A 26,481-nucleotide genomic window follows, 5' to 3' on the forward strand; every position below is an offset into this window, starting at 1 on the left:
TAAAAGACATTTATCCAAACTCTTTGTCTTGCTCCATCAGCTTACTTGCCTATTCTTGTACCAATATCACGTTGTTCTAAGCATTATAACTTAATATTAAGTTTTAATATTTGATAATAGAGGTCTTCTTTCTTTTTAAAATGTGTCTCGCTGTTCTTGGTACTCAGTTCTTTATATAAATTTTAGGTTAACTTGTTGAAGTTCACAAACAATCTATTAGAATTTTTTTAATTGGCTTGAATTTAAAGATTCATTTGGGATGAATTGTTATCTTTGTGATAGTCAGTATTGTAGTCCGTGAACATGGTACTTACCTTTATTTAGATCTTATTTGGTGTCTTTCAATAAAGTTGTTTTCTTTCAAGAAAGAGCTGCACACATTTCATTAGAGTTATCTCTAAGTAGTTTAAGTTTCTAGTTTTATACATTGTATTCCTTCTATTTTTATTTATTTATTTTTTCCAGCCATGCTGCACGGTATGTGGGATCTTAGTTCTCTGACCAGAGATCGAACCCATGTCCCCTGTAGTGGACGGAGTCCTAACCACTGTACCGCCATGGAATTCATGTATTCCTTTTAGAAATTTCAAGTAAATTTTAGTTGATCCTATATAGAAACATTGCTAATTTTGATAGTTTGATCTTACAATCAGCCATGGTGCTGAAATATAAATTCTAATATATAACCAGTAGATTCTTTTGAATCATTGTGTATAAAATCATATCATCTGCATGTGACAATTTTATTTTCTTTCCCATCCTTATACCTTTATATCTTCTTTTTTATTCCAATTTTATTTATTTATTTTTATACAGCAGGTTCTTATATACATATTAGTGTATATATGTCAATCTCAATCTCCCAATTCATCCCACCATCACCCCCAACCCACTTCCCCCCTTGGTGTTCATACGTTTGTTCTCTACATCTGTGTTTCTATTTCTACCCTGCAAACCGGTTCATCTGTACCATTTTTCTAGATTTCACATACATGCGTTAATATACGATATTTGTTTTTCTCTTTCTGATTTACTTCACTCTGTATGACAGTCTCTATGTCCATCCACATCCCTTTATATCTTCTTGATCACTTTTTTATAAGTTATAATTTCCTGGGAAATAATCTATTCCATCATCCAGACGTTCAATTTTATTGTAAAACATTGTCCATAGACTTCTTTTACACGTTTTATAAATCTCTACCATATCCATGGCTGTCTCTTTCTTTGTATTCTTAACGTTTTTTAATTGTTCCATCTATCTTCTATGTTTTTATCTCCAATATGGCCAGAGGTTTTTCTACTTTGCTAATCTTTCAAATAATACTTTTTTGACTTATTTGTCTCAATACTGGTTGGTTGGCTGGCTTTTCCTCCAATCATTAATTTCTATTTTTCTACTTTATACTGCAGCTTTTTTATTATGCCCCTCCTACTTTTTACAGTTTACTCAATTGTTTTTAGTATTCCAATAAACTTGCAGCTTTTTTAGTTATCATATTATTTTTATTGAAATATGTTACAGACTACATAGTCTGGATTATTTCTCTTTATTCATTGACTTTCACATTGTGGCCTAGGATATGGTCAATTTTTAAAGTATTCTTGGTTGCTTATGATAAAAACACATATTCTCAAGATTATTGAGAACAGGCTAGGGATCATCTAATAATATTCTTTATTCTTCCCTACATTATAGGCTTTTCTAGGACAAATACTGTATCTTAGTGATTTCTATATGCTTGAACATTGAAAGCAGATTTCAACCTCTTGTGTTCAATAAAGATTCTAGTCTTTCTTTTTAAGAATAAGTACATTAACCTTTATCTTTCTTGAGAGAGAGAGAGAGAGAGAGAGAGAGATGTAAATAAATATTCATGCTGCATGTAAATCACCCTTCCTCTCTAAGGAAAATTCCCAAAAATTACATACAGCAATCCATGGGTAAATCATTGGCTTTCCATGCCAATGGATCTTTTATCCTTTCTTCCTCAGAATCTTAATCCAACAGTAAAACTATGATCTTATGTCCATCAGAGATAACTGCATTTTATGATAGTGTGGTATCTGAATAAATAGTCTATTCCTGTTTGCAGAGTTGATACATGGTCTTAATGGAGTAAATTGTTTTATATGATAAAGCAAGATAATGAATGATAAGGTTTAATTGGGCAGTGATTCTGTTTTAGGTCTGATTGTTGATTTGTCATAGCTTCAGAGAGACTATGACACTCTAATTTAAGGACTTTAATGAAAATGAAGTAATGTGAAAATGCTTCCTAATTCTGCAGCAATTAAGTGATTTTTCTCTCATCCTCTAAAACTTATTTCTATACAAGAATGAATTTGAACAGCATCATAGTGGGCCAAATCACTGTTGTTAGTTATAATGAAAGGCGATCAGAGTTGAAGGTATTATTATGTGTTTTACTGACTTGCCAATTATTCTACCCCTTCGCCAAATGCATCAAAAACACTGAAGACAAATAATGTCTTCAGCTTTCAGTGAAGAGGAGGAGTTTCTCTCAAACACACCAGAGAAAGAAGATATAAGTAACCAGTTAAATGATGAAAATCTTTAAAATTTTGAGCATATTCAGAAAAGAATAGAGACTCTAGCAGTGTATATATAAATTCTTAAGGAAGTCTATTTTGGGATGCCTTATGTGGGTTGGGGAGAAAATATTACCCTGCAGTTGTTTTCAATTAGCAATAAATATGCTCTTTGATGTTTGGCAAATCATTAGGCCATTTGTTTAGAGTAAAGCTTATTATTTTGTCCTATTAAATACCTCACTTCCAACGCTCTTAATGTGCTATTTATCTGAAAATCACTAGCACTTCCCTCACTGTAAGACTACTTTCCTTTCTACAGAGTCTACTTCTGCCCAAGATTATAGTGTTAAAATAGAGGATTGACTCCTCTATTTCCATAGAGGAGTATGATGGCAACAAAAACCAGGTCTGTTCTCCTGCCACCTTCTTAGCTAGATACCAGGATTTTTAACTCTTTCTAATGCCTTCATGAGGAAATAAAACCAACATATAATTTTTATGTGTGTTGCCAGCACTTACTCCATGGGAGATAGAGCTTCCAATCTGGTAATATATTTAAATATAAGGGAGAAAGGAACTGTTCCCATCCCATCATCCTTCTGACGTCTGTGTTGGGCTCTGTCACCTAGAGTCAGCAGAGTCTTTCCTGAGCTGATTGATTAACCTGTCTTCGTGTGCCCCTGTAATTCCTAGAACTTGTAAAATAACAGAATTGGACTGGCAGTGAAGCGTTGTGAGTCCTCTCTCTACTAGGCCATACCCCCTCGCAGCTTCAGGATAAACTCCTGAAAAGAACTGCTGCACCTTGCACTGTTTCTAGACTCACAACAGCCACTATCAAAGTGCAGGCATAGTAAATGCTCAATAAAGCAGTTGACTGATAATGAATAAAAAAAATCATTAGCCAAAAATGAGGTAAGATTATTAAATAGGTCCATTTAATATAGTAGTGACTCAATATATTTGTGGTTGAAGCAGAGAGAAGGTGGGGAGGGCAGGTGTCATTTTAACTCCTTTTGACGAAGTCTTATTCATTCCTCTATGAAAGAGCTTGTTGGTCAAGGTCATTAAGATTTCTTAAAATTTTCTCCAGACAGACATGTCCTAAAGGCAGAATCAGTTGCATGATTGCCTCAAAGTATTGATTACTTTACCTGCATTTGGCTTTTCTCTTTATAATGCCACTAAAATAGGCAGAGTCTTATAGGAGACCTTTAACTCTTCTTGCTTGAGTTCCTACTGAGTTCTTGGCTCCCTTCATTTGAAGGGTTGGAGGTCAAGCAAATCATTCCAGTCTGTTTGTTCTTCTCTCTCTCTCTCTCTCTCTCTCTCTCTCTCTCTCTCTCTCTCGCTCTCACTCTCGCTCTCTCTCTCCGTCTTTAATATATGACTGGCCTGTACATTGTCTCCCAAATTTACTAACCTAACTGCTGGATGCTTTTGCTTTCTCCCATATAATAGATTGTGTCTCTGAAATCTAACTCTAATCAGTACTTCCTACTTAATAGAGTATTGCCTCATTTACCAAATATCCTTAGGGAATGTGGGTTTATACACAAAATAATTTCCCAAAAAATTACAGTTTATCCTTTTACACCTAATTTTAAAATTTTATTTGAATCATTCTGAATGGCAATTATTCCAAAAATGTTTCATATCACATTATTTTCTTTCAATGAGTATAATGAATGCAATTGAACCTTTCCAGGTTGACTTGAGTTCATTATGGTTTGTGTTATTAAATTATTTTAGTATGTGTAGATGCTTGCCTCTACACAAAATAAGAATGGTAGGCTTTAAGAGTTCTGGTGTTAACTTTGTAGTTTTTCCCATCACCTCCTTTATTATCAGACCATGAGTTATCAAGTCTTCATATTGACATTCTGCCTATTTTGAGTAGCCCTCTCTTCTTATTTGTTCCTTCTAATAGCTATTGGTTGAACTATATATAAAGAGGACATAGATTTGGAACTAAGCTTATAGTACTTGTCAGTATATTAAATTAAGAAATAAAGAACATGGGCTTCCCTGGTGGCGCAGTGGTTGAGAGTCCGCCTGCCGATGCAGGGGACAAGGGTTCATGCCCCAGTCCGGGAAGATCCCACATGCCGCGGAGCGGCTGGGCCCGTGAGCCATGGCCGCTGAGCCTGCGCGTCCGGAGCCTGTGCTCCGCAACGGGAGAGGCCACAACAGTGAGAGGCCTGCGTACCGAAAAAAAAAAAAAAAGAACATTATGACCTGAGCAATGCACTCAATCTCAATGTTCCAGAAAGTTAATAGTACTATCTGAAATTTGACCAAAGGTAATTATAGAACAAATACAGTTTACAGTGCCCCTATAAGAATGCCACATGGTCAATCTTGAGTATGCATTAAACTCAGAGTTCTAGAAAGTTGGGGCTGTTTGTATTTGACCTGGAGAGTATATATGGAGCACATCCAATATATTGTGCTCTATTATGAATGTTGCATTGTCAATTTTGAGTAGCTAAAATGTATACCCCCAAATAGTTTAAATCCTGGATTTGATGGAGGCAGCTTAATAAACATATAATGTGTGTTTGGAATAAGCTTGGCCTGGTTTCAAAACCTCCGAGCCTCAGTTTCTTCATTAGTTTAAATAGCAATAATAAATCATCTTATAAAATTGTTGTGAAGATGAACTAAAGCAAAGTGCTTATGTTTCCTCAATAAATTCCATTCTTTCTGCTCCTAAATCTAATCCAATTTACTAGATATCCAAAAACCTGCCTGCTTTCTCAAAATTGAAAAAAAATATATAAAAATTGGTATCACGTTTAAAATATCAGATGAAAATATTAAAGTGTTATCAATATATATCCCTCCTTTGTTAAAATTAAGGTTTTAATCCTTTTTCAGCCTACGGCACTTACATCATGGGGTAGACCATTTAGGCTGATGATACCTCTGAATTTCAGAGAATTCAGAGAAGCATTTCAAAATGCACTATCTATAACTATCATCATATATACAGGTTTAAATAAAAATTTTTAAAGTAATAAACATAAACTTTAATGCATTTGAGAGAACTCTAAATCATTTAAAATTTGGTATTTGTAGGAAGTCCTTTATATTATTTTTGTATGAAAAGAGAGTTACCTGTTTCATCTTAGAAAAGGTAATTTCAATCTAAAGCGTCTGTGCTTAAGATCATGTGTTTCTTTCCATGTTTGTACTGTTTTAGTTCATTGCTTCAGGATATTGATGCAAAAATATAATTAAATCCAATTTAATAGACACTTGCTCAGTTTCTGTTGTTTTCCTAGGTCTGATCTAGGTACTGAAGGGAATATCAAGAAATTGAATGTCAACTGACTCCATCCTCCTATCTTTCCAGAACACTCCCTCTTATACCACTCCAACCCTCCTTTGACCCCATCAGAACCACCAATCTATTAGTACCACCACCTTTTCATGAATTCTCTCAACCTCTCTCAAGGTTTGCTCTGCCCTTTTTGCATGGTTTGAATTTTATGGTCAGTCATCAAATGACCCCCTTGATACCTTTGCTTCTTTTTTATATATCTACGTATGCTCAGTAAAATTACAACCCTGACTGAATCCAGCTCTCTACCTATGGCTGAAAAGATCCGGAAGAAAACAGTCACACTGATTGATATGACTTTAAGTTCATGATTGCAGTTCTGAAGTGGAGCCTTAATGCTTCCCAACAATCATGTTGTACTTCCTTCCTCTATTGACTCTCATTCTCTTCTGGTGACTATTTCACATGTTCTCTTCTGTCTTCAAACTCCCACATCTCCTGTCCCATGTTCATGGTTATTTATCCTACCCCACTGAGAAAATCAAAACTCTCGAAGGATGATTTCCAGACTGTCACCATCCTATCAATTCATCTACCAGCATCTGCACCCATATTCTCTCATTTCTGCCAAATTAGTACAGGTAAACTACTCCTGTTTCTCTCTAAAACCAGTCTCTCCACTGGTTAACCATCCCCTCTTGCCGACCCATGGATATCACTGTAGAAATTCTCCTCAGTCTCTACCACATCATCAAGATTTTCCTCTCTACTTGTTTATTCTAATCAGTATACCCACTTGCTATTATTTCTTCTGTTCTAAAGAAAATTTCTTGGATTTTCTTCCCTTAATATCCCTCACCCCCTTGCAGCAAAAGCTCTAGATGGAGTTGTCTATATCCTTTATCTACGATTCTTTCCTCTCATCCTCTCTTAAACCCACCCCAGTCTTTAAGCCCTCCACTCCAAAACAATTCCAAATGAGGTCATACAGATCTCCTCATTACTAAATCCAAAGGCAATATTTGGTCATCATGTTACTTGACCTAGCAACATCATTTGAAACAGTTGAATGCTTCTTCCTACTTTGCACATTTTCTTTATTTGATTTCTAGGATTCAATACTCTTATTTTTCCCCCTATCTCACTGATTGATCTTGTTCAGGCTCCTATGTTGATTCTTCCTCTTCTCCCCAACCTCATTTTGGAGTATTTCATGGTTCAGCCCCTTGTCCTTGTTTCTTCATTATCTACATTTACATCACTGGTGCTCACATTTTGTCTCATGGTTTAAATACTGTCTAAATCAGCGGTTCCCAACCTTTTTGGTACCAGGGACCGGTTTCATGGAAGACAATTTTTCCACAAACCGGGGTGGGGGGGGGGGGTTTCAGGATGATTCAAGCACATTACATTTACTGTGCACTTTATTCCTATTATTATTACATTGTAATATATAATGAAATAATTATACAACTCACCAGAATGCAGAATCAGTGGGAGCCCTGAGCTTGTTTTCCTGCAACTAGATGGTCCCATCTGGGGGTGATGGGAGACAGTGATACCCGAAGTGTGTTGCTATGTCCAGTCTACTCAGTAATCTCATTTTGGTTGCTGTCACTGCAGAAAACACTGCTTCACAAAGATACGATATTGGAAATGGAAGCAGGTTTTTCAGTGCTTTTATGGCAATCTCAATTTATTCCGCCTTGACTTTAATCCAGAACGTATGGAGATTTGAAGTTGTCTCAAACATACTTTTAAGGCCACCATCATTTACGATATCAAGGAGTTGATCCTCTTCTATAGCACAGAGAAAGTCAATTCACCTGGCTTATGCACAAATGGGTCATGGATCCATTCCTTCCCAGTTCGGAGGTCTTTTGTGGTTGGGAAGTAATGCTCAAATTCTTTTGAAAGCTGAGATAAGTGATCATACGCCAGCTGGGAGAAAGAAGGCCCTGGCTCTATCTCTTTCAAAATCTCTGCTAATGTTTGAAACTTGTCAAAAATCCCAATGTTCAGTCGTCGCCCCCATATTTCCAGTTTGGCTTTGAATGCAGCCACATTATCTGCCGACTTGAACACACTTGTCGTTCTCCCCTGAAATGACAGATTGAGCTCGTTGAGCAGGTTGAATATGTCACACAAGTAAGCAAGATTTGCGACCCATTCTGTGTCACTGAAATGTGCTGCCAGTGGTGACTGTTTTTCTAAAAGGAATCTCTGGAGCAGCTCTCATAACTCAAAAACTCTGACCAGTGATCTGCCTTTAGAAAGCCATCTCACTTCTGTGTATAAGAGAAGACGTGTGCTCTGCGTCCATCTCCTCACAGAGCTGCATGAACAGACGTGAGTTAAGGGCATATACTTTAATGTGGTTGATAATTTTAATCACATCCTGCAAAACGTCTTTAAGTTCAGGTGACATTTTTCAGATAGCCAGCATTTCTCTATGGATGACACAGTGTGTAGACTCACATTCAGAAGCGACCTCTTCGACCTGAGTAGTGAAACCAGAAAGCTGTCCAGTCATGGCAGCCTCTCTGTCCGTGCATATACCAACACAGAATGACCAATTCAGTTTTCCTGACGTGTAATCATTCAAAGACTTGAATAGTTTTGCAGCTGTGGCGTTGGTTGGCAACAAAAGTGTACATAACGTATCCTCATGTGCATCCTCCTGAAAAATATATGGCACAAAAACATGCATTGTTGCCTTGTCATCAACATCGGTAGAGTTGTCAACCTGGATTGCGTACCACGGTGACTCATTAATCCTCTCTAACAATTGTGCCTCAATATCCTCTATTTCATCAATTTGTCTAGTTATGGTGCTAGACGATAGTGAAACACGTGCCATCTTTTGAACTGCAGCCTCTCCTAAAAGTTCACGACAGATGTCCTTAACAGCAGGCAGGATCAACTCTTCACCAATAGTAAAGGGCTTCTTAGCTTTAGCAATGTGGTTAGCCACTAAGGATGATGCTCTCAGTGCAGACACATTTGATGAAGTAGTGGTCTTCAATAATTGCTTCCATTCTTCACGTTCATGTTTTTCTTCTTTTGAAAAACTCCAAAGGTTTGTCTTTTAATGCAGAGTGCTTGGTCTCCATGTGACAAAGCAATTTTGAAGGTTTCATGGCTTCGTTGGATAGCCAGTCGCCACATACTATACAACACGGGCTTGGAGAATGTGAATCAGCTGTTGCAATGAACCCGTAATTTAAGTAGAACTCTTGGTATTTTCTTTTAAATGCAGCTTTCTTTTTGTTGGCAGTCGTAGAGTCTTCTGCTATCTCATCATTGGGTCTTTCCCCCTTTTCAAAGAAGCTCTCCAGCGATGTTTGATTTTTACTCATTTTGGCTAGGGTTAGCTTGTGGGCTTACCAAAACTGTGACTGAGACAAGTGTGCAGTGCAGAGAGGCGTGGATGTAAGTGGTAAATAAAATAATGGACGAGCCACACACGGACAAAAATAAGTGTCGGATTCTGACTTAAAGCCTGTCACCAGATGCAGCTGTACAATTGAGGTACATCAACTCACTTGCCACTATAAAGCCTGCCATCAGATGCAGCTTGTCACTTGCCACTCACTGATAGGGTTTTGATATGTCTCCAAGCAATTGATTTATTACGGTCTCTGTGCAGTCAAACCTCTCTGCTAATGATGATCTGTATTTGCAGCCACTCCCCAGCGCTAGCATCACTGCCTCAGCTCCACCTCAGATCATCAGGCATTAGATTCTCATAAGGAACGTACAACCTAGATCCCTTGCATGCGCAGTTCACAGTAGGGTTTGCGTTCCTATGAGAATCTAATGCCATGGCTGATCTGACAGGAGGTGGAGCTCAGGTGATAATGCCAGCAATGGGGAGCGGCTGTAAATACAGATGAAGCTTCGCTCGCTTGCCCGCTGCTCACCTCCTGCTGTGCGACCCGGTTCCTAACAGGCCACAGACCGATACTGGTCTATGGCCCAGGGGTTGGGGATCCCTGATCTAAATGATAATGAATCCTACATCTTGAAATCTACAGTCTAGACCTCTCTCCTAAACCCATCTGACAACCTCTCTTAGAAGTCTTACAGACATCTCGAATTACACATGTCCAAAAGTGAACTATTATTCTTCTTTTCAAAACCTATTTCACATATTGTTTTTCCCATCTAAGTTCAAGATAACTCCTTTATTCAAGTTGCTTAGGACAAAGAACCTGGAGTTGTCCTTGATTTCCTTTTTTCTTTCATACTCTTCGTCCAATCCATCATGCTGTCCTATTGGTCTTATGTTCAAAATTCATCCAGATTCCACTCACTTCCTTCACCCTCCATTGCTCCCACCCTGATGTAAGCCATCATCAATTCTCCTTATGGTTTATTACAATAACACTTAATTGACCTCCCTTTCAGAAAGACCACTCTACTCAGGAGCCAGAGAGATCCTCTCGAATTATAAATCAGACTGTATAACACATCCTTCAATGTCTCTCTATTTCATTCAGAGTAAAAACGATTCTTGTAATGGCCCGAGAGCCCCTACATGAGTCAACACCCCCGTCTCCCCATCATACACCCCTTATTACTTCTCTAACCTAATTCTTTGCTACTCTTCTCTTCCTCACTGTGTTCCAGTCACACTGGCCTCCTAGCTATTCCTAGAATACACCAGGAATGATTAACCTTCATGTCTGTTCACTCTGTCTAAAATTCTCCTACTGTCCATCTTCAGTTTCCAGATATCTGTATTCCTATCTCTCTCACTTTCTTCAAGTCTTTTCTCAACTGCCACCTTTCCAATTAATAAGGCTTACCCTAATCACTGTAGTTAAGTTTGAAATCTTCAGGCATTTCTGATCTATCATTATTGTGCTCTAATTACATTTTCCATAGCATGTCTCAAAAATTAAATACTATTTAATGTATTTCATGTGTATGCTAATTCTCTATGGTTTATTGTATGTGTTACTTTGCCAGAATATAAGCTCCACAAATAAAGAGAATGTATCCATTTTTCTTACACTGTATCACCAATGTTTAATATAATTCCTAACACAGAGTAAACACTCAATAAATATTTGTTGAATGTTGACTTTCCCTTTTAGGGACCTTATAATTAAAATATCAGGGAACCACGTAAGACAAGATGATAAAGCAATAATTCCTCAATTTATAACCATATATTGTGTCTCATTATTTTTCAGTGTAAATTTCAGAAATAATACAATCTAAAATGCTAGTCTTAAGAAAAGAAGGTCATGGGCTTCCCAGGTGGCGCAGTGGTTGAGAGTCCGCCTGCCGATACAGGGGACACGGGTTCGTGCCCCGGTCTGGGAAGATCCCACATGCCGCAGAGCGGCTGGGCCCGTGAGCCATGGCCGCTGAGCCTGCGCGTCCGGAGCCTGTGCTCCGCAACGGGAGAGGCCACACAGTGAGAGCCCCGCGTATCGCAAAAAAAAAAAAAAAAAAAAAAGTGTGTATGAACTTTTTTAGAATTGAATAGTGTGTGTACATTTATATATATTACAACAATATATATGTGTATAAATATATGTATTTATAACTTTTTAAAAAATCAAACACACTGTGTTTCAGAGGACCAGACAGACCAGTCTCAAAAATTGGTTAATAAAAATGTGAGCTCTACGGGGAATTCCCTGGCGGTCCAGTGGTTAGGCTCCATGATTGCACTGCCGAGGGCGCAGGTTTGATCCCTGGTCCGGGAACTAAGATCCTGCAAGCTGGTTGGCAAGGCCAAAAATAAATTTAAAAAAAAAAAAAAAGGAAAAGAAGCAAGATGCTTAAAAAAAAATGTCGGCTCTACATTTTTAATATAATAACGTAATAAAGAGGAACAATAAACAATTTTAATATGTAATGTAATAAAGTAACGTAATAAAGAGGAACAATAGACATGGTGTTAAAAAATATTAAATAAATCCCACCTATATTCGTTCCCATCTATAAACATCCATTAGGTATTTAAATAAGTTACCTAATCTTTGTGAATGCGTGATTCTTCATCCATAAGATGAAAATAATATTGCCTAATATATCTTCCTCAAAGGATTATTAAGAAAATTAAATTATTTTACACAGTGGCATAAAGGAATGTAAGTTAACTTTCCTCTTATTAATACATGAATTTTACCTAGTATTTATTAGATACTTATTAAGTGGCTGACATGATAGTAAGTGCTTTACAACATGCTATCTAATAATTGGAACAGCCCTTTGAATTAGGCAAGAAATGAGAAAGTGACGTTCAAATATTAAAATGTCTGACTAAGATTACATAGCTAGTTAAGTGACAATACTGAGATTAGGTCATCCTTCCAACCCATGCTTTTAACTACTATGCTTTAGTACCTCTCCATGTTTAGACTGAACTATAAGTTAAAGATATGCTCTAAGAACTTTTCCTAAAATCTAAGGTCCATATATTAGTATATATGGTAAAGTTCCCCTGGCAACCTATTTTTCCAAATGTGTTCTGACTTTCATAAGCACATTAAGCAGCTATAAAAACCTCTACAAAAATACAAAAATATTGCTCAGCATAGACTAGTTATATATGTTTACATTATAACATACAAATATTTATTTATAAATATGTTTATTATTTACTTCCCATCTGCAAGAGCATTTATTGCAGCTATTATATTGATAAGATATTGAGATATTCTTTTCAGCACACTAATTCCTACCTCTTTGTTGTTCTCTTAGGTAGATAAATTTTACAAGTTTATACTAGCCAGCTCATCTCGACATGATTGTTGGTTCCTTTATTGACGGACACCCTCTGCTTCTATTTGTTTCTAATAATTATAGATAACAGATATTCAGCACTTTGTGCCAATTACTTTACTTGCTTTATCTCCGTCAATCCTCTCTGCAACTCTCTGATGAAACCATTTATATAATAATCATATTTCAGAGTAGGAAACTAAGACATCGAACATTTAAATGACTTGCCTAGGGTTACCCAAACGGTAAATTATAACGTTGGGATTCCATTTTAATCCAATGGACTCTGCTCTGAACAATTTTAAGTTTAACTGTAAACAACATAATATGAGTTTTTTTTTTTTTAACAAATAATGTGGTAGCATTTTCACCACAGCAGGGAATTCCATTTTCAGCAGAAGATAAAGAGATACACTACAGTCTTTTCTTTAAAATCGTACTTTAATTTGCTTCTCCTTTCATGTCTTGGTTTACATATAATTTCAGGAAATATCATCCTAAGGCAGGCACCTGTGGAGATAAGGCATCAGGCACACTGGCTTGTAATGAGCCCAGATTGGTAACCGGGCAGAAAAAGCTAAAGGGAGAAAAGTAAAAGCCTTATACTCCTGTTGGTTGCAGATATCCTAAGTGACTATGAATGCTCAGGGGAAAAGTTGAGGATAGCTAAGGGTTATGTTATTGACTTCTGTGCCATTTTGTTAACCTCTAGTTAATAAGGGCAGCTCTAGGTGTTATGACCTTTCCAAAAAGGGTAATTGTTTTTCTCATTCAATTCATACGTAATGGTGCTCCTAAACTTCCTTAGGATTTTGTTAAGAAGGCAAAATCCTTCAGCAATAATTTTAGGACAGCACAGTTTCTGGTGAATCTTCACATAGAGAGAAGTGGCATGAGAAATGCCTCCACACCATCTTTCATACCCTCAATTTGCATTGGTAAATTACTTGTTTGGTTTGGCTCTCCTCCTGCTGCTTCTCTGGACCTTCAAATCCTATGGACATGGTGGTCTATGTCAACAGAATCTAGGAAGGTGGAGGATTTTCTTTCTTGATTATCTATCATCAAAAAGTTCAACTAAATCCTACCACAAAGTGTTCCTTATCCTTCTATCTTATATGAAGCACCTGGCAGGACTAGTACTTCATAGACATTTTTTTAAACACTTAACAATAGTTTCAAAAATTGAGAGCAAGCAGTACTGCAGGGATATAGGAATGGCTTCATATAGCTGTTTTCCCTTCTAATTTTTGTAGGGCTTATTTCAATCATCCCGCAGTATCTGTGGGAGATTGGTTCCAGAAAATACCAAAATTGGTTGGCTCCCTGCAGATACCAAAATCCGCAGGTGCTCAAGTTCCTTATATAAAATGGCGTAGTATTTACATATAACCTATGCACACCCATCTGTATACTTTAAATCACCTCTAGATTATTTATAATACTTAATGAAATGCAAATGCTATGTTAATAGTTGCCAGTGTGTAGCAAATTCAAGTTTTGCTTTCTGGAACTTTCTGAGTTTTTTTTTTTTTTTTTTTTAATATTTTCTACCTGTGCTTTGTTGAATCTGTGGATGTGGAAATTGTGGATATGGAGGGCCAACTATATATTTAATTCATTTGTATCAATGGATTGAAGCATCCTCCACATCTTTTATTCCTCTGAATAAAATCCTAATTTATGGATTGGGTTTTGGCTTACTGATTTCCAGTAAGAAAAACTTGTGTTTTTCTGTCACATAGCCAACAGCACAGCTGTGACAGCAGATGAGCAGTTCTCCAAGGGCAGTCAGCCAGGCTGGCTACCTCAGAGACTCCAGAGAGGATCCCAGGAAGGATTGCTCACCTTGTCACCCTTTCAGGCAGATGTAGAGCTGCACTCTGTGCCAACAAGAAAGAGGTGCACCAAATGTGTTAGAGCTTCTTAATAGTTTGGGAATATCTATTGGTTTTGTGAATTCTCCTTAGGTATTTACATTGTACATGTTCAATCTTCTCAATCTTACAAAATGAAGGGAGTAAAGATTTTATTTTCTGTTTTCTTATATCTGCTGATTTCCCCTTTCTTTTGTAGCAGTACTATAATAACTAAATAATCCCAACTATTTTTATTTCTTTAGATTAGTAAACAGCCAAGGTATATCCTATGCTAAATTGTCCTCAATTTTATATCTAATTTCCAATTATTACTATCATAAAATATTATTTAACACTCATATTTTTTAAATGTATGTATATTATATAACACTAATGTATTATATTAATAAGTTATTATTCTTACATGTGATTACCCATATGGTGTTTACACTGTGTATTTAATTAATTATTCTTAATATTAAAACTATTGTTTAGTATATTTTATGTACTATTTTCTTAATTTTAGGTGTACAAGAATTTCCAGAAAACATAAAGTGCTGTAAGTGTTTAACAATTATTGAAGCCAGTGTCAATCCCATTTCTAAGTGAGTATGAGTGATTACATTTTATTTATCTTTATATTTCCATTGGATAATAATGTACCAAGATAAAGGAAACTCACATAGTAAATGAATTTTAAATGCTGTATTTAAAATTCAGTTTAATAGAATGATGGGAAAGGAATAATCAAATCAGGATAGTTCAATAAAAGATGAGTAAAAGCATTGCTGAGTAAAAATGAAGGCCTAATTGACACAAGATGGCATTACTTTGACGGAAACCGTGTCATCATTTTTTGTGGTTCTCAAGCAACATTCCATGGAAGAGCGCCAAAACTAAGAAAACAGTTATTAGTTATGGTCATGCTGGAAAATTAGCATCAAGGTTCTGATGAAAGTTCAAGAGAGTGCAAATGTATAAGGTGCATGCAAATAGTTGTCATGCGATTCAAGGTGGAAAATGAATTAAGTATGATCAGAAAAAGGGAGTACTGTATTTAGGTACCAGATATCACAGGAAGAGCAAAAAGACAATTCTGTGAGGATAGCCTAATGGAAGACATGGATGGTAAAAATACTGTGATCAGAAATAGGGTATTTGTGTGTCATGATCTGTTAGTAGAGAAATGCCAAGGGAAAGTGAAACCCAGCATGTGACCATGTTTCAAATTATGATATGCCATAGTGATAGTGTGTATTGTGGAATCAAATAGGTGAAGAAACCATGAAGTGAATGGATTGGGTAAGCCCTGGACCTGAATGTTAAAGTCACTTATCTGTGGAAGTGGATGTAAAATCTAGAAAGTCTATTGAAAGTTGTAGTAACATTTGGAAGTGGATGAAATTAATCAGTGGTATTGGGATGCAGATAATGAGTTGCAAAGTAAGACTGGCATTTTAATAATACAAACACTGACAGGATTTGAGCAAAATCCCTCAGTCCTTTGTCCACGTGAAGATGGGGAGACTGGGAGAAACTGAAGTTCATAGGAAAGGCATTGAATGAATCTAGTGTTTCCAGTAAAAGACAAAAGGAAGTTTATCAAAGGGAATTTAAAGGGAACATTTTCACCAATAGGGTTGAGGAGAGGGAGTAGTGAGGATGGTTTCTCTATGGATCATGAGAAGAGGATGTAGGTGAAACTAGAAATGAAATAGAATGTAAAAGAATGAGGTAGAAGTTTAGATGAGGCTCTTTACAGTGAATGGTTTGTGAAATAATTTGAGGCCTTTAGTAGAAAGTGTGGAACATCAAGGAATAAACTATGTTTGAATAAACCATATTCTACCTCAAATGTAGAATATGGTGAGGGGAAAGAAAAACGTGAAAAGTATTCTCCAAAACACTTAGACCAAAATGCAACTTTCTCATAAAAGAAATAAATATTGGTAACTTATCACAACAGGACTATAGACATGTCCTTGACTTAAGTCATAATCTAGGGCAGATGATGAATTATTTTGATTTCTAGCTCTTTAATTCTAATAGCTCATTGTATTTAGGAATCGTGGTCAGGTCTTTGAGGGTAGAAGTCAGATGATAAATTACATATTAAAAAGCTTAAAATCTATAGTTTTGTTGGCTATGCCTCTGGATTCTTTTCATATATTTAACTTTTTAAAAGATAAATGAATATAATTGATTTCATCAAAAAATGTCTAACACTAAAAGAAAGTTTGGGAATTCATTAAAATATTACTCAAAAAAGAGTCAATTTAAATAGTATATCAATTTTAAAGTCAGCGTTTTTTTTTTAAGATATATTGGGTTGGCCAAAAAGTTCATTTGTATTTTTCCCTAAGATGTATGGAAAAACCCAAACGAACTTTTTGGCCAACCCAATAATTCACATACAGTAAAATTCACTCTTTTAGGTGTATGGCTCAGTGAATTTTGACAAATGTATATAGTTACGGAATCACCATAATCATTAATATATAGACTATTTCCATCATCCCAAAAAGTTCCCTCAGCCCAGTCATCCATTGATCTGATTTCTGTCCCCATGGTTTTGCCTTTTCCAAAATATCATATAAATGGTGTCATACTTTGTGGTTTTTTTCTTAACACTGATTTTGAGGTTTATTCCTGACATTTCAAGAATTGGTACTACATTCCCATTTATTTCTAGGTAGAATTCCATTGTATGAATGTAACACAATTTGTTTATCTCTTCCTCAGTTGATAGAATTTTAAGTTGTTTCCAGTTTGGGGCTCTTATGAATAAAGTGGATATAAACCTTTCTGTACAGGTGTTTGTGTAAGCATCTGTTTTCACTTCTGTTGGGTAAACACCTAGGAGTAGTTTTCTCTGGAGTATGGTACATGTATGCATAACCTTTTAAGAAATTTCCAAACTGTTTTCCAAAATAACTATTTCATTGTGCATTCCAAGCAGCAATCTGAGTTTCCATTGTTCCTCATTATTGTCAGCATTTGGTACTGTCAGTTTTTTTTTTTTCTATTTTAGCCAGTCTAGTAGATATATTATCTCATTGTCATATCTCATTGTAGTTTTAATTTATAGTTTAAATGTCAAATTAGAATCTTTCCTTGTATTTATTTACAATCTGTATTGCTTCTTTGTTAAAAGTTCAGATTTTTTGTTCATATTTATTGACTTGTCTTTTTATTATTGAATTATAAGAATTCTTTATAAATTCTGGCTAAAAATCAGATATTTGTTTGCTCTTATGACTTATCTTTTCACTTCCTAAATAGTGACTTTCAAATATAAAAAGATTTTCATTTTCATGAAGCCCTATTTATAATTATTTTATAGTTTATTCTTCTTGTCCCTGTCTAGGAGATCATTACTAAATTCATAGTCATAAAGATTTTCCTCTGGAACTTTTGTAGTTTTGGTTTTACATTTAGGTCTATGATCCATTTAAAGTTGATTTTTGTAAATATATGTAAGGTGTGAGGGTTGTGGTTCTCTTTTTTATTTATTTATTGCATATAGATATCCAACTGTTCCAGTTCCAAGATTACCCTTTTTTTTTTTTTTTTTTGCGGTACACGGGCCTCTCACTGTTGTGGCCTCTCCCGTTGTGGAGCACAGGCTCCGGACACGCAGGCTCAGTGGGCATGGCTCACAGGCCCAGCTGCTTCGCGGCATGTGGGATCTTCCCGGACTGGGGCACAAACCCGTGTCCCCTGCATCGGCAGGCGGGCTGTCAACAACTGCGCCACCAGGGAAGCCCTATCCTTTCTTTATAAAATTATCAGAGTGCCTGTTTTGTAAATCAATTGATCATATGTGTTTGGATCCATTTCTGAATTCTCTATTTTTTATGTTAATCTATATGCCTCTCCTAACACCAGTTTTATACTATCTTAATTACTGTAGCTTTGTAGTAATTCACACAGTCAGGGAATGTGAGTCCTTCAACTTTGTTCTTCTTTATCAAAATTATTTGGACTCTTCTGTGCCCTTTGCTTTTCCATATAATTTTTATAATCAGCTTGCTAAAAAATATGGAATTTTGATAAGGATTTATTGAATCTGTAGACCAATTTGGGCAGAATTGACATGTCAAAAATATTGAGTGTTCCTTTTTCTGAACATAATATATCTCTATACTTATTTAGATCTTTTAAAAATTTTTATCAATGTTTTGTAGATTTAAGTTTACAAATATTGTGCAAGTTTTGTTCATCTTATTTCAAGTATTTCATGTTTTGGGGACAATTACAAATAATTTTCCTATCATAGAAATATAATTGATTATTGTATATTGACCTTATATCCTGCAACTTTATTAGATTCACTTATTAGTACTAGTAAATACTTTGTAGCTTTGTGGGGGAAGGGATGTGATTTTCTATGTAGACTATCATGTTACCTGTGAATAAAGACAGTTTTATTTCATCCTTTTCAATCTGTACTTCTTTTATTTATTTATTTAGCCTTATTGACCTGGCTAGGACCTCCTGTATAATGTTGAATAGAAGAGATGAAAACAGATATTATTGCCTTGTTCCCAATCTTAGGGAGAAAGCATTCAGACTTTCACCATTATATATGATTGTTACTTTTTTTTTTTTAATACATTTCCTTTATCAGGCTGAGGGAATTTAAAATAATACATTTCTCACTTCCTTTTGAGCTTTTACCAGCAGAGCTGTCAGAGTTTAGATTTCTACTTTCAAACTTTTCAAGAAAATCAAGGCTTTCTCTATGATGCTCTTGAACAGTCATGCAATCTCTGACCACTTCCTGGTTCCAAAACCACTCCACGTTTTTTAGGAATTTATTACAGCAGAATCCCAATACCAGATACCAAAATCTGTGTTAGTTTTATAATGCTGTGTAAGACATTACCACATACTTTGTGGCTTACAACAACACATATTTACTATCTCTAAGTTTCTGTGGGTCAGAAATCTGGTCATGCTGTAGCTGGGTTCCCTGTTTGAGAGTTTCACCAGGCTACCATCAAGGGATCAAACTGCAGTCTCATCTGGAGGCTCAACTGGAGAGAAATACATTTTCAAGCTCATTCAAATTATTGGCAGAATTCATTTTCTTGCTGTTATACACCTGTGAGCCCCAGCATTTTGCTGACTGACAGCTAGAGGCCTCTTTTGCCTCCTAAAGGCTGGTGCAGTTCCCAGCCAGGTGACCCTCTCCATAAGCAGTTCACAACATAGCATCTTGTTTCTTCGAGGCCAACCGCAGAGTAGAGTGAGTATCATAGCAAGATGGAGTCACATAATGTAATATAGTTATGAGAATGACATCATATCCTATTTGCCACATTTCATTGATTAGAAGCAAGTCACAAGTCCTACCAATACTCAAGAAGAGAAGATTTTACCAGGGCATGAACTTCTGAAAGCAAAGATTATGGGGTCCACCTTAGAATCTGCCAAATCTTTGAAATCTGTTTTGCTGAGACTTTTCCCTGTCAATAGACATTGAATTTTGTCAAAGTTTTTCTTAAAAAAATATCTATTGACATGATGATATAAATAAACCCTACCTGGTCATGAAGTATTACACTTTTTATAAATTAATGCCTCTGATTTGATAATATTTTGTAAGGATTTTCCCATCTATATTCATGAGGCATATTAGTCTGAATTTTTTTTTCCTGTATAGTACTATTCAAGTTGCCTATTTTTTCTTGAGTGATTTCTGGTAGTTTGTGTTTTTCAAGAATGTGTACATTTCATATGTTTTCAAACTTATTGGTACCTCATTTTTCATAATTTTTTTATTAGCCCTTTAATATCTATAATATCTCTAGTGATGCTCTCTGTTTCATTCCTGGTATCAATAATTTTTGTCTTCTTTCTTTTCTTACTTGATCAGTTATACCAGAGATTATCAATTTGCTCTATTAAAAAATAGACTTAGGTTTCATTTACTTTTCTTTATAGCTTTTCTGTTTATCTTCTTAGATACAAGAAATCTACAAAGTAGTTAAGTCATGAAAACCCTAGAATATGAAAGTTATAGTTTTAAGTGTTAGCGTACTAGTTTTAGTTTTAGATGTGAACTTTATAGTATAGTCTGAATGCCTTAACCAAGTCACTGGTGAAAATTATTACAATAAAATTGAAATAACAACTTCTCAATGAGAAAGTAAGGACCGACATTTATTGAGAACCTAGAATGTCTCAGGCTTTTAGATTATTTCATTTTCATCTTCACGGCAATTATGAAGTAGATAAATATTACCTATGTAACTTTTTACATATGGAAATGCATAAAGATAGTATTTAAATTCCTGGGCTCCTTTTATTATATTTCACAAATCCTGAAGAAACATTTTGATTTTGGTTTAAATTAAAAGATACAATTTGAAAAATCTGTACATTCTTAATGCTCAACAATAAGGAAATCGCTAATAAATTATGGTACATCTACTGGATGGTTATAAAGATTATTTATAGGGTGATCATATGTCTCTGTTTGCTCAAGTCATCCCAGTTTATACCTCTTGATGTGGCATGATTAATAATAGTTCCCTTTTAACACTTCAAAGTGTCCTAGTTTGAATGATAGATTATGTAGTCACTCTGGTTATGCAGCAAAATTGAAAGATAATTACAAAGTAAAGGGAGAAATCATGATACAAGTTTGCAGTGATGTTAAAATAATTAATTGGAAATTAGATCAAAATTAAATACATGAAATGGTAATAATAGTTGTGTTAAGGAGGTGGAATTATGAGCAACATTTTTCTTTTCTCTTTATTTTCTAAATGTTCTCTGATAATGTTAGGTTAATTTTATAACTTTAAGGTTATAAATTAAAATATTTAGATGTAAAATATCTTTCCAATTAGAGTAGGAGATTTGACATTGGCTCCTTAATCAAAACTTATATTACCTGTATTTTAATTTTGTTTAACTGTTCTAATGGAGGTCAAATGCCTGTAATAAGTTTTCATTAAATTTCTAAAGTAAATGCAATTAGAAAAGAAAAATGTTGAAACAAGGATGTCTGCAGCCAATCTTAATCTGCCTATTCCAACAATAAAATTAGCACTGATAAAAGTATTTAAATTAGTATTCTAGTTAATTTTGAAAGATCAGAATAAAAACAATACCAAGGAAAAGTAATAAAATTGCTCCAGTTTAGTGAGTTCTTAATATGGGGTGGGTAATCATTTACTCATTGGAGCAACTCTGGAAGTGGATATTAGTATGATCATTTTATAAAGAAGGAAACTGAGTCTTACAAAGATTAAGTGATCTGTAAAAGTTACAGAGATAAATAATTGAAAGAACTGTGATTCAAACTTAGGTCTTCTGACATCAATGCCCATGTGCTCAAGCACTAAACATTTTAGGTGTCTGATTCTAGTGTGCTTTCTTTATTGCAATTTGAATATGCTAATTAAAAAAATTTTATTGGAGTATAGTTGATTTACAGTTTGTGTTAGTTTCAGGTGTACAGCAAAGTGAATCAGTTATACATATACATATACCCCTCTTTTTTTTTTTTAGATACTTTTCCCATATCGGCCATTACAGAGTATTGAGTAGAGTTCCCTGTGCTGTACAGCAGGTTCTTATTAGTTAGCTATTTTATATTTAGTAGTGTGTATATGTCAATCCCAATCTCCCAATTTATCCCTCCCCCCACCTTATCCCCTGGTAACCATAAGTTTGTTTTCTACCTCTGTGACTCTACTTACGTTTTGTAAATAAATCCATTTGTACCCTTTTTTTTAGTTTCCACATGTAAACGATATCATGTGATACTTGTCTTTCTGTGTCTGACTTATTTTACTCAGTATGACAATCTCTAGGTCCATCCATGTTGCTTCACATGGCATTATTTTATTATTTTTTATGGCTGAGTACTATTCCATTGTATATATGTACCACTTCTCTATCCATTCCTCTGTTGATGGACATTTAGGTTGCTTCTATCTCCTGGCTATCGTAAATAGTGCTGAAATGAACATTGGGGTGCATGTATCTTTTCAAATTCTGGTTTTCTCTGGGTATATGCCCAGTAGTGGAATTGCTGGGTCATATGGTAGTTCTTAGTTTTTTAAGGAACCTCCATACTGTTCTCCTTAGTGGCTGTACCAATTTACATTCCCACCAACAGTGTAAGAATGTTCCCTTTTCTCCACTTTTAATTTCAGCCATTAATAAAATGAAAATGTTTCCTTAGAGAGAGAATTGTTTACCAGTATATATTTTTAAAAATACTTTGAATTTTTTAATAAATCAGTCAAATGTGGAAAACCACAGTTACTTTAGGAATGTGAAAGCCTTTAGGAATGTGAAAACCTTTCATTAGAGTTCCCTTACTTAGTGTAAAATGTTGGATTTCATTGAGTATCTTGGAGGAGGATAAAGACAGCCCATGACTTTCATCTTCATTGAGTTTATCTAGCTTGCTAAGGAATATCTTCTTCCTTGCAGGTCCTTGTATGTTCCTCTGGAAGTTGTGATGTTGACAAGTGGGACCACTGTCACTATTAAAGCTACAAAATCATACCATAAAATTAATAATGAATAAAGTTGAATATCTGTTTAGCAGACCTACTGAATATATATTTTCAAATAATATGATTTCAAAATACAATACTAGATTATTGCAGAGATTAAAAAAATTCCTTGTCCTCAAAGAATGTATAATCTATTCCAGGAATAAAAAATTCCCAAAACTTGTATAAAATATAATTGTTATAAGCATTTTGCTAAACCTATGAATATAATGCTGTGGAGAAGATGAGGAAGAAAGCATTAATTTTGAATCTCAGTGCAGAGTAACCATTCAACAAATTCTTATTTAAGTAAATTGAAATAAAAAATACACATGCTATTAAACAAGACATACTGTATAAATATACCTTTTAATTCTACATTTTTAGAACAGAAAGATTCGATATACAGTGTCAACACATCTTTGTTTATAAGCAGACTGAAACAACTGTCTTACTTTGTATTCTGGTTTTTTCATATAACTTATTTTTGGCAGTCCAATTTTGCAGTTGGAATCTGCCCAGTGTAGTCAATTCTTAAATCCTTAGAGAAGTGTTCCATGTAAGAGCCAGTTTTTCTTACATGATTAACTTTGCCAGAGAAGCAGCCTAAAGAAATATATTTTTTATCAAAAGAAGTAGTGCAATATAATACCATTTAGTGCATACATGTGTGGAAAAATAGATTAAGGTAAGCTGAGTAGTTCAAACTGTCCCTATAACTAGAAAATTGGTGTTTTTAAAGGATTTTTATTTATTAATAGTTACAATGTTAAAATAAATTATTAGATAAAAAGTTTTAACATTCTTCTCATTTTACACATTTTAATCTTCTTTTTTGAAAAGTCATAAATGATTTATTTTCTCAAATGACTATAGAAACCAAAAGGACATCAAAGTAAGATAGTAGTTAAATTGAATTGTAATCTATTGGACATCTGTGCCATTATCATAAAAACTATTTTACTATCAGCATATGAGCTCTAATGTATTATAGAAAGCAAAAAATAGAGAAAAACAAAGATCTACAATAAATTCTTTTTAATCTTATAGGATAAAGTTCAAAACTTTGCCTCAAGCATTAAGTATCCTATAAATCCTGTCCCTTACTAATATTCTCAAATCTTAATTTCTAATAGTCTTATACATAAAGTATTCCCTCTAGAACTCATCTTCTCTTTGTCACCCATCTCAGGTGAATTCTTACCTCTATGTTATAGAACCCCTCACTCCTCCCCTGCCTCCTTTCTCTCTCTTTTCTGTTTTTATGAATCCTACCTCCCTTTGGGAGCAAATTTATGGAAACATCCTCTATGAAGCCAGATACAAACAATCCAACTCCAAAATACAAATTGAACCAAGATATTTGTAGCAAAAATTATACATATAAGATCAGTGTCTTAAGAGTGTATAAAGAATTCCTACCAAATTGATATACAAATATTAATTGTGTTTAGTTTGGGTCCCCCAGCAGAAAAGTTTAGAAAGTAATTCAAGCAATATATTTAGAAAATAATCTAAGAAAATACCAGTTAAAGATATGTTATCAAGCTATTTACTAGTATGGACCACTGGACCTTAATCTTTGTGGGAAACGCTGGGAAACAGTTTAAACATATATCACAGACTTGTTAAGCACAATGGGTGAGGGAGCTGAGGTATTTATACTCCTTCTAGTCATTAGCTGAGACCTATTCATAGGGATATTAATCTCTTGTAACCAGAAATATAACTTAAGTAAACTCTTGTACACCAGAATATATGTTAAAAATAAATAGAACATATAACAGAAATACAAACAAAAAACTAGAAGCAGCTGTAATGTTCAATTAGATAGAGAATGATAAATAAATAGTGGTATATTCATACAGTGGAATACTATGCTATGGTGATCAGTCACCTACCTCAAAATGAATGAATTTCATTTAACTAATCAGTGAATTATTTAATAATATGAATTATTAAAAGTCTCAGAAAAATATTCATAGTATGATTTGATGTTCAAAACATGCAATGTTCAAAAACATGCAACATAATGTCCAAAAACATGCAAAACCATGTGACTTTTTTTCTTTTTTTAGGGATTTAAATAGGTGTGGTAAAACTCCTTAAAAAGCAGAAAAGTAAACATCATTCAGGAATTTGTGGAGCAAATAGATGTAGTCAGGGAGGGACACCTAGAGGGTGTTAAAGGTACCGATTCTATTTATTAAATTATACTGTGGGTACATATATACTCTTTTATTTTTTTTTAACATCTTTATTGGAGTATAATTGCTTTACAATGGTGTGTTAGTTTCTGCTTTATAACAAAGTGAATCAGCTATACATATACATATATCTCCATATCTCCTCCCTCTTGCATCTCCCTCCCACCCTTCCTCCCTATCCCACTCCTCTAGGTGGTCACAAAGCATGGAGCTGATCTCCCTGTGCTATGCGGCAGCTTCCCACTAGCTATCTATTTTACACTTGGTAGTATATATGAGTCCATGCCACTATCTCACTTTGTCCCAGCTTACCCTTCCCCCTCCCTGTGTCCTCAAGTACATTCTCTATGTCTGCATCTTTATTCCTGTCCTAACCCTAAGGTTCTTCAAAAACTTTTTTTTTTTTAGATTCCATATATATGTGTTAGCATACTGTATTTGTTTTTCTCTTTCTGACTTACTTCACTCTGAATGACAGACTCTAGATCCATCCACCTCACTACAAATAACTCAATTTTGTTTCTTTTTATGGCTGAGTAATATTCCATTGTACATATGTGCCACATCTTCTTTATCCATTCATCTGTCGATGGACATTTAGGTTGCTTCCATGTCCTAGCTATTGTAAATAGAACTGCAATGAACATTGGGGTACATGACTCTTTTTGAATTATTGTTTTCTCAGGGTATATGCCCAGTGGTAGGATTGCTGGGTCATATGGTAGATCTATTTGTAGTTTTTTTAAGGAACCTCCATACTATTCTCCATAGTGGCTGTATCAATTTACATTCCCACCAACAGTGCAAGAGGGTTCCCTTTTCTCCACACCCTCTCCAGCATTTATTGTTTGTAGATTTTTAGATGATGGCCATTCTGACTGGTGAGAGATGATACCTCATTGTAGTTTTGACTTGCATTTCTCTAATGATTAGTGATGTTGAGCATTCTTTTGTGTGTTTGTTGGCAATCTGTATATCTTCTTTGGAGAAATGTCTGTTTAGGTCTTCTGCCCATTTTTGGATTGGGCTGTTTGTTTTTTTGATATGGAGTTTCATGAGCTGCTTGTAAATTTTGGAGGTTACTCCTTTGTCAGTTGCTTCATTTGCAAATATTTTCTCCCATTCTGAGGGTTGTCTTTTCATCTTGTTTATGGTTTCTTTTGCTGTGCAAAAGCTTTTAAGTTTCATTAGGTCCCATTTGTTTATTTTTGTTTTTATCTCCATTTCTCCAGGGGGTGGGTCAAAAAGGAACTTGCTGTGATTTATGTATAGAGTGTTCTGCTATACTCTTTTATATACATAAAACA

General features: G+C 34.9%; 1 protein-coding gene across 2 annotated transcripts in view; it reads left to right on the plus strand.

The window, feature by feature from the left end:
• Nucleotides 1–26,481, plus strand: part of LRRC7 (leucine rich repeat containing 7) — a 498,137-nt gene that overhangs the window by 224,233 nt on the left and 247,423 nt on the right. For both annotated transcript variants that reach the window (XM_060005892.1, XM_060005902.1), the window contains exon 5: nucleotides 14,972–15,050. In XM_060005892.1, coding sequence (XP_059861875.1) covers nucleotides 14,972–15,050 — 79 coding nt within the window. The remainder of the gene's footprint in view (nucleotides 1–14,971; nucleotides 15,051–26,481) is intronic.

Source organism: Delphinus delphis, chromosome 1 (genome assembly GCF_949987515.2).
Source record: "Delphinus delphis chromosome 1, mDelDel1.2, whole genome shotgun sequence".
Lineage (NCBI taxonomy): Eukaryota > Metazoa > Chordata > Mammalia > Artiodactyla > Delphinidae > Delphinus > Delphinus delphis.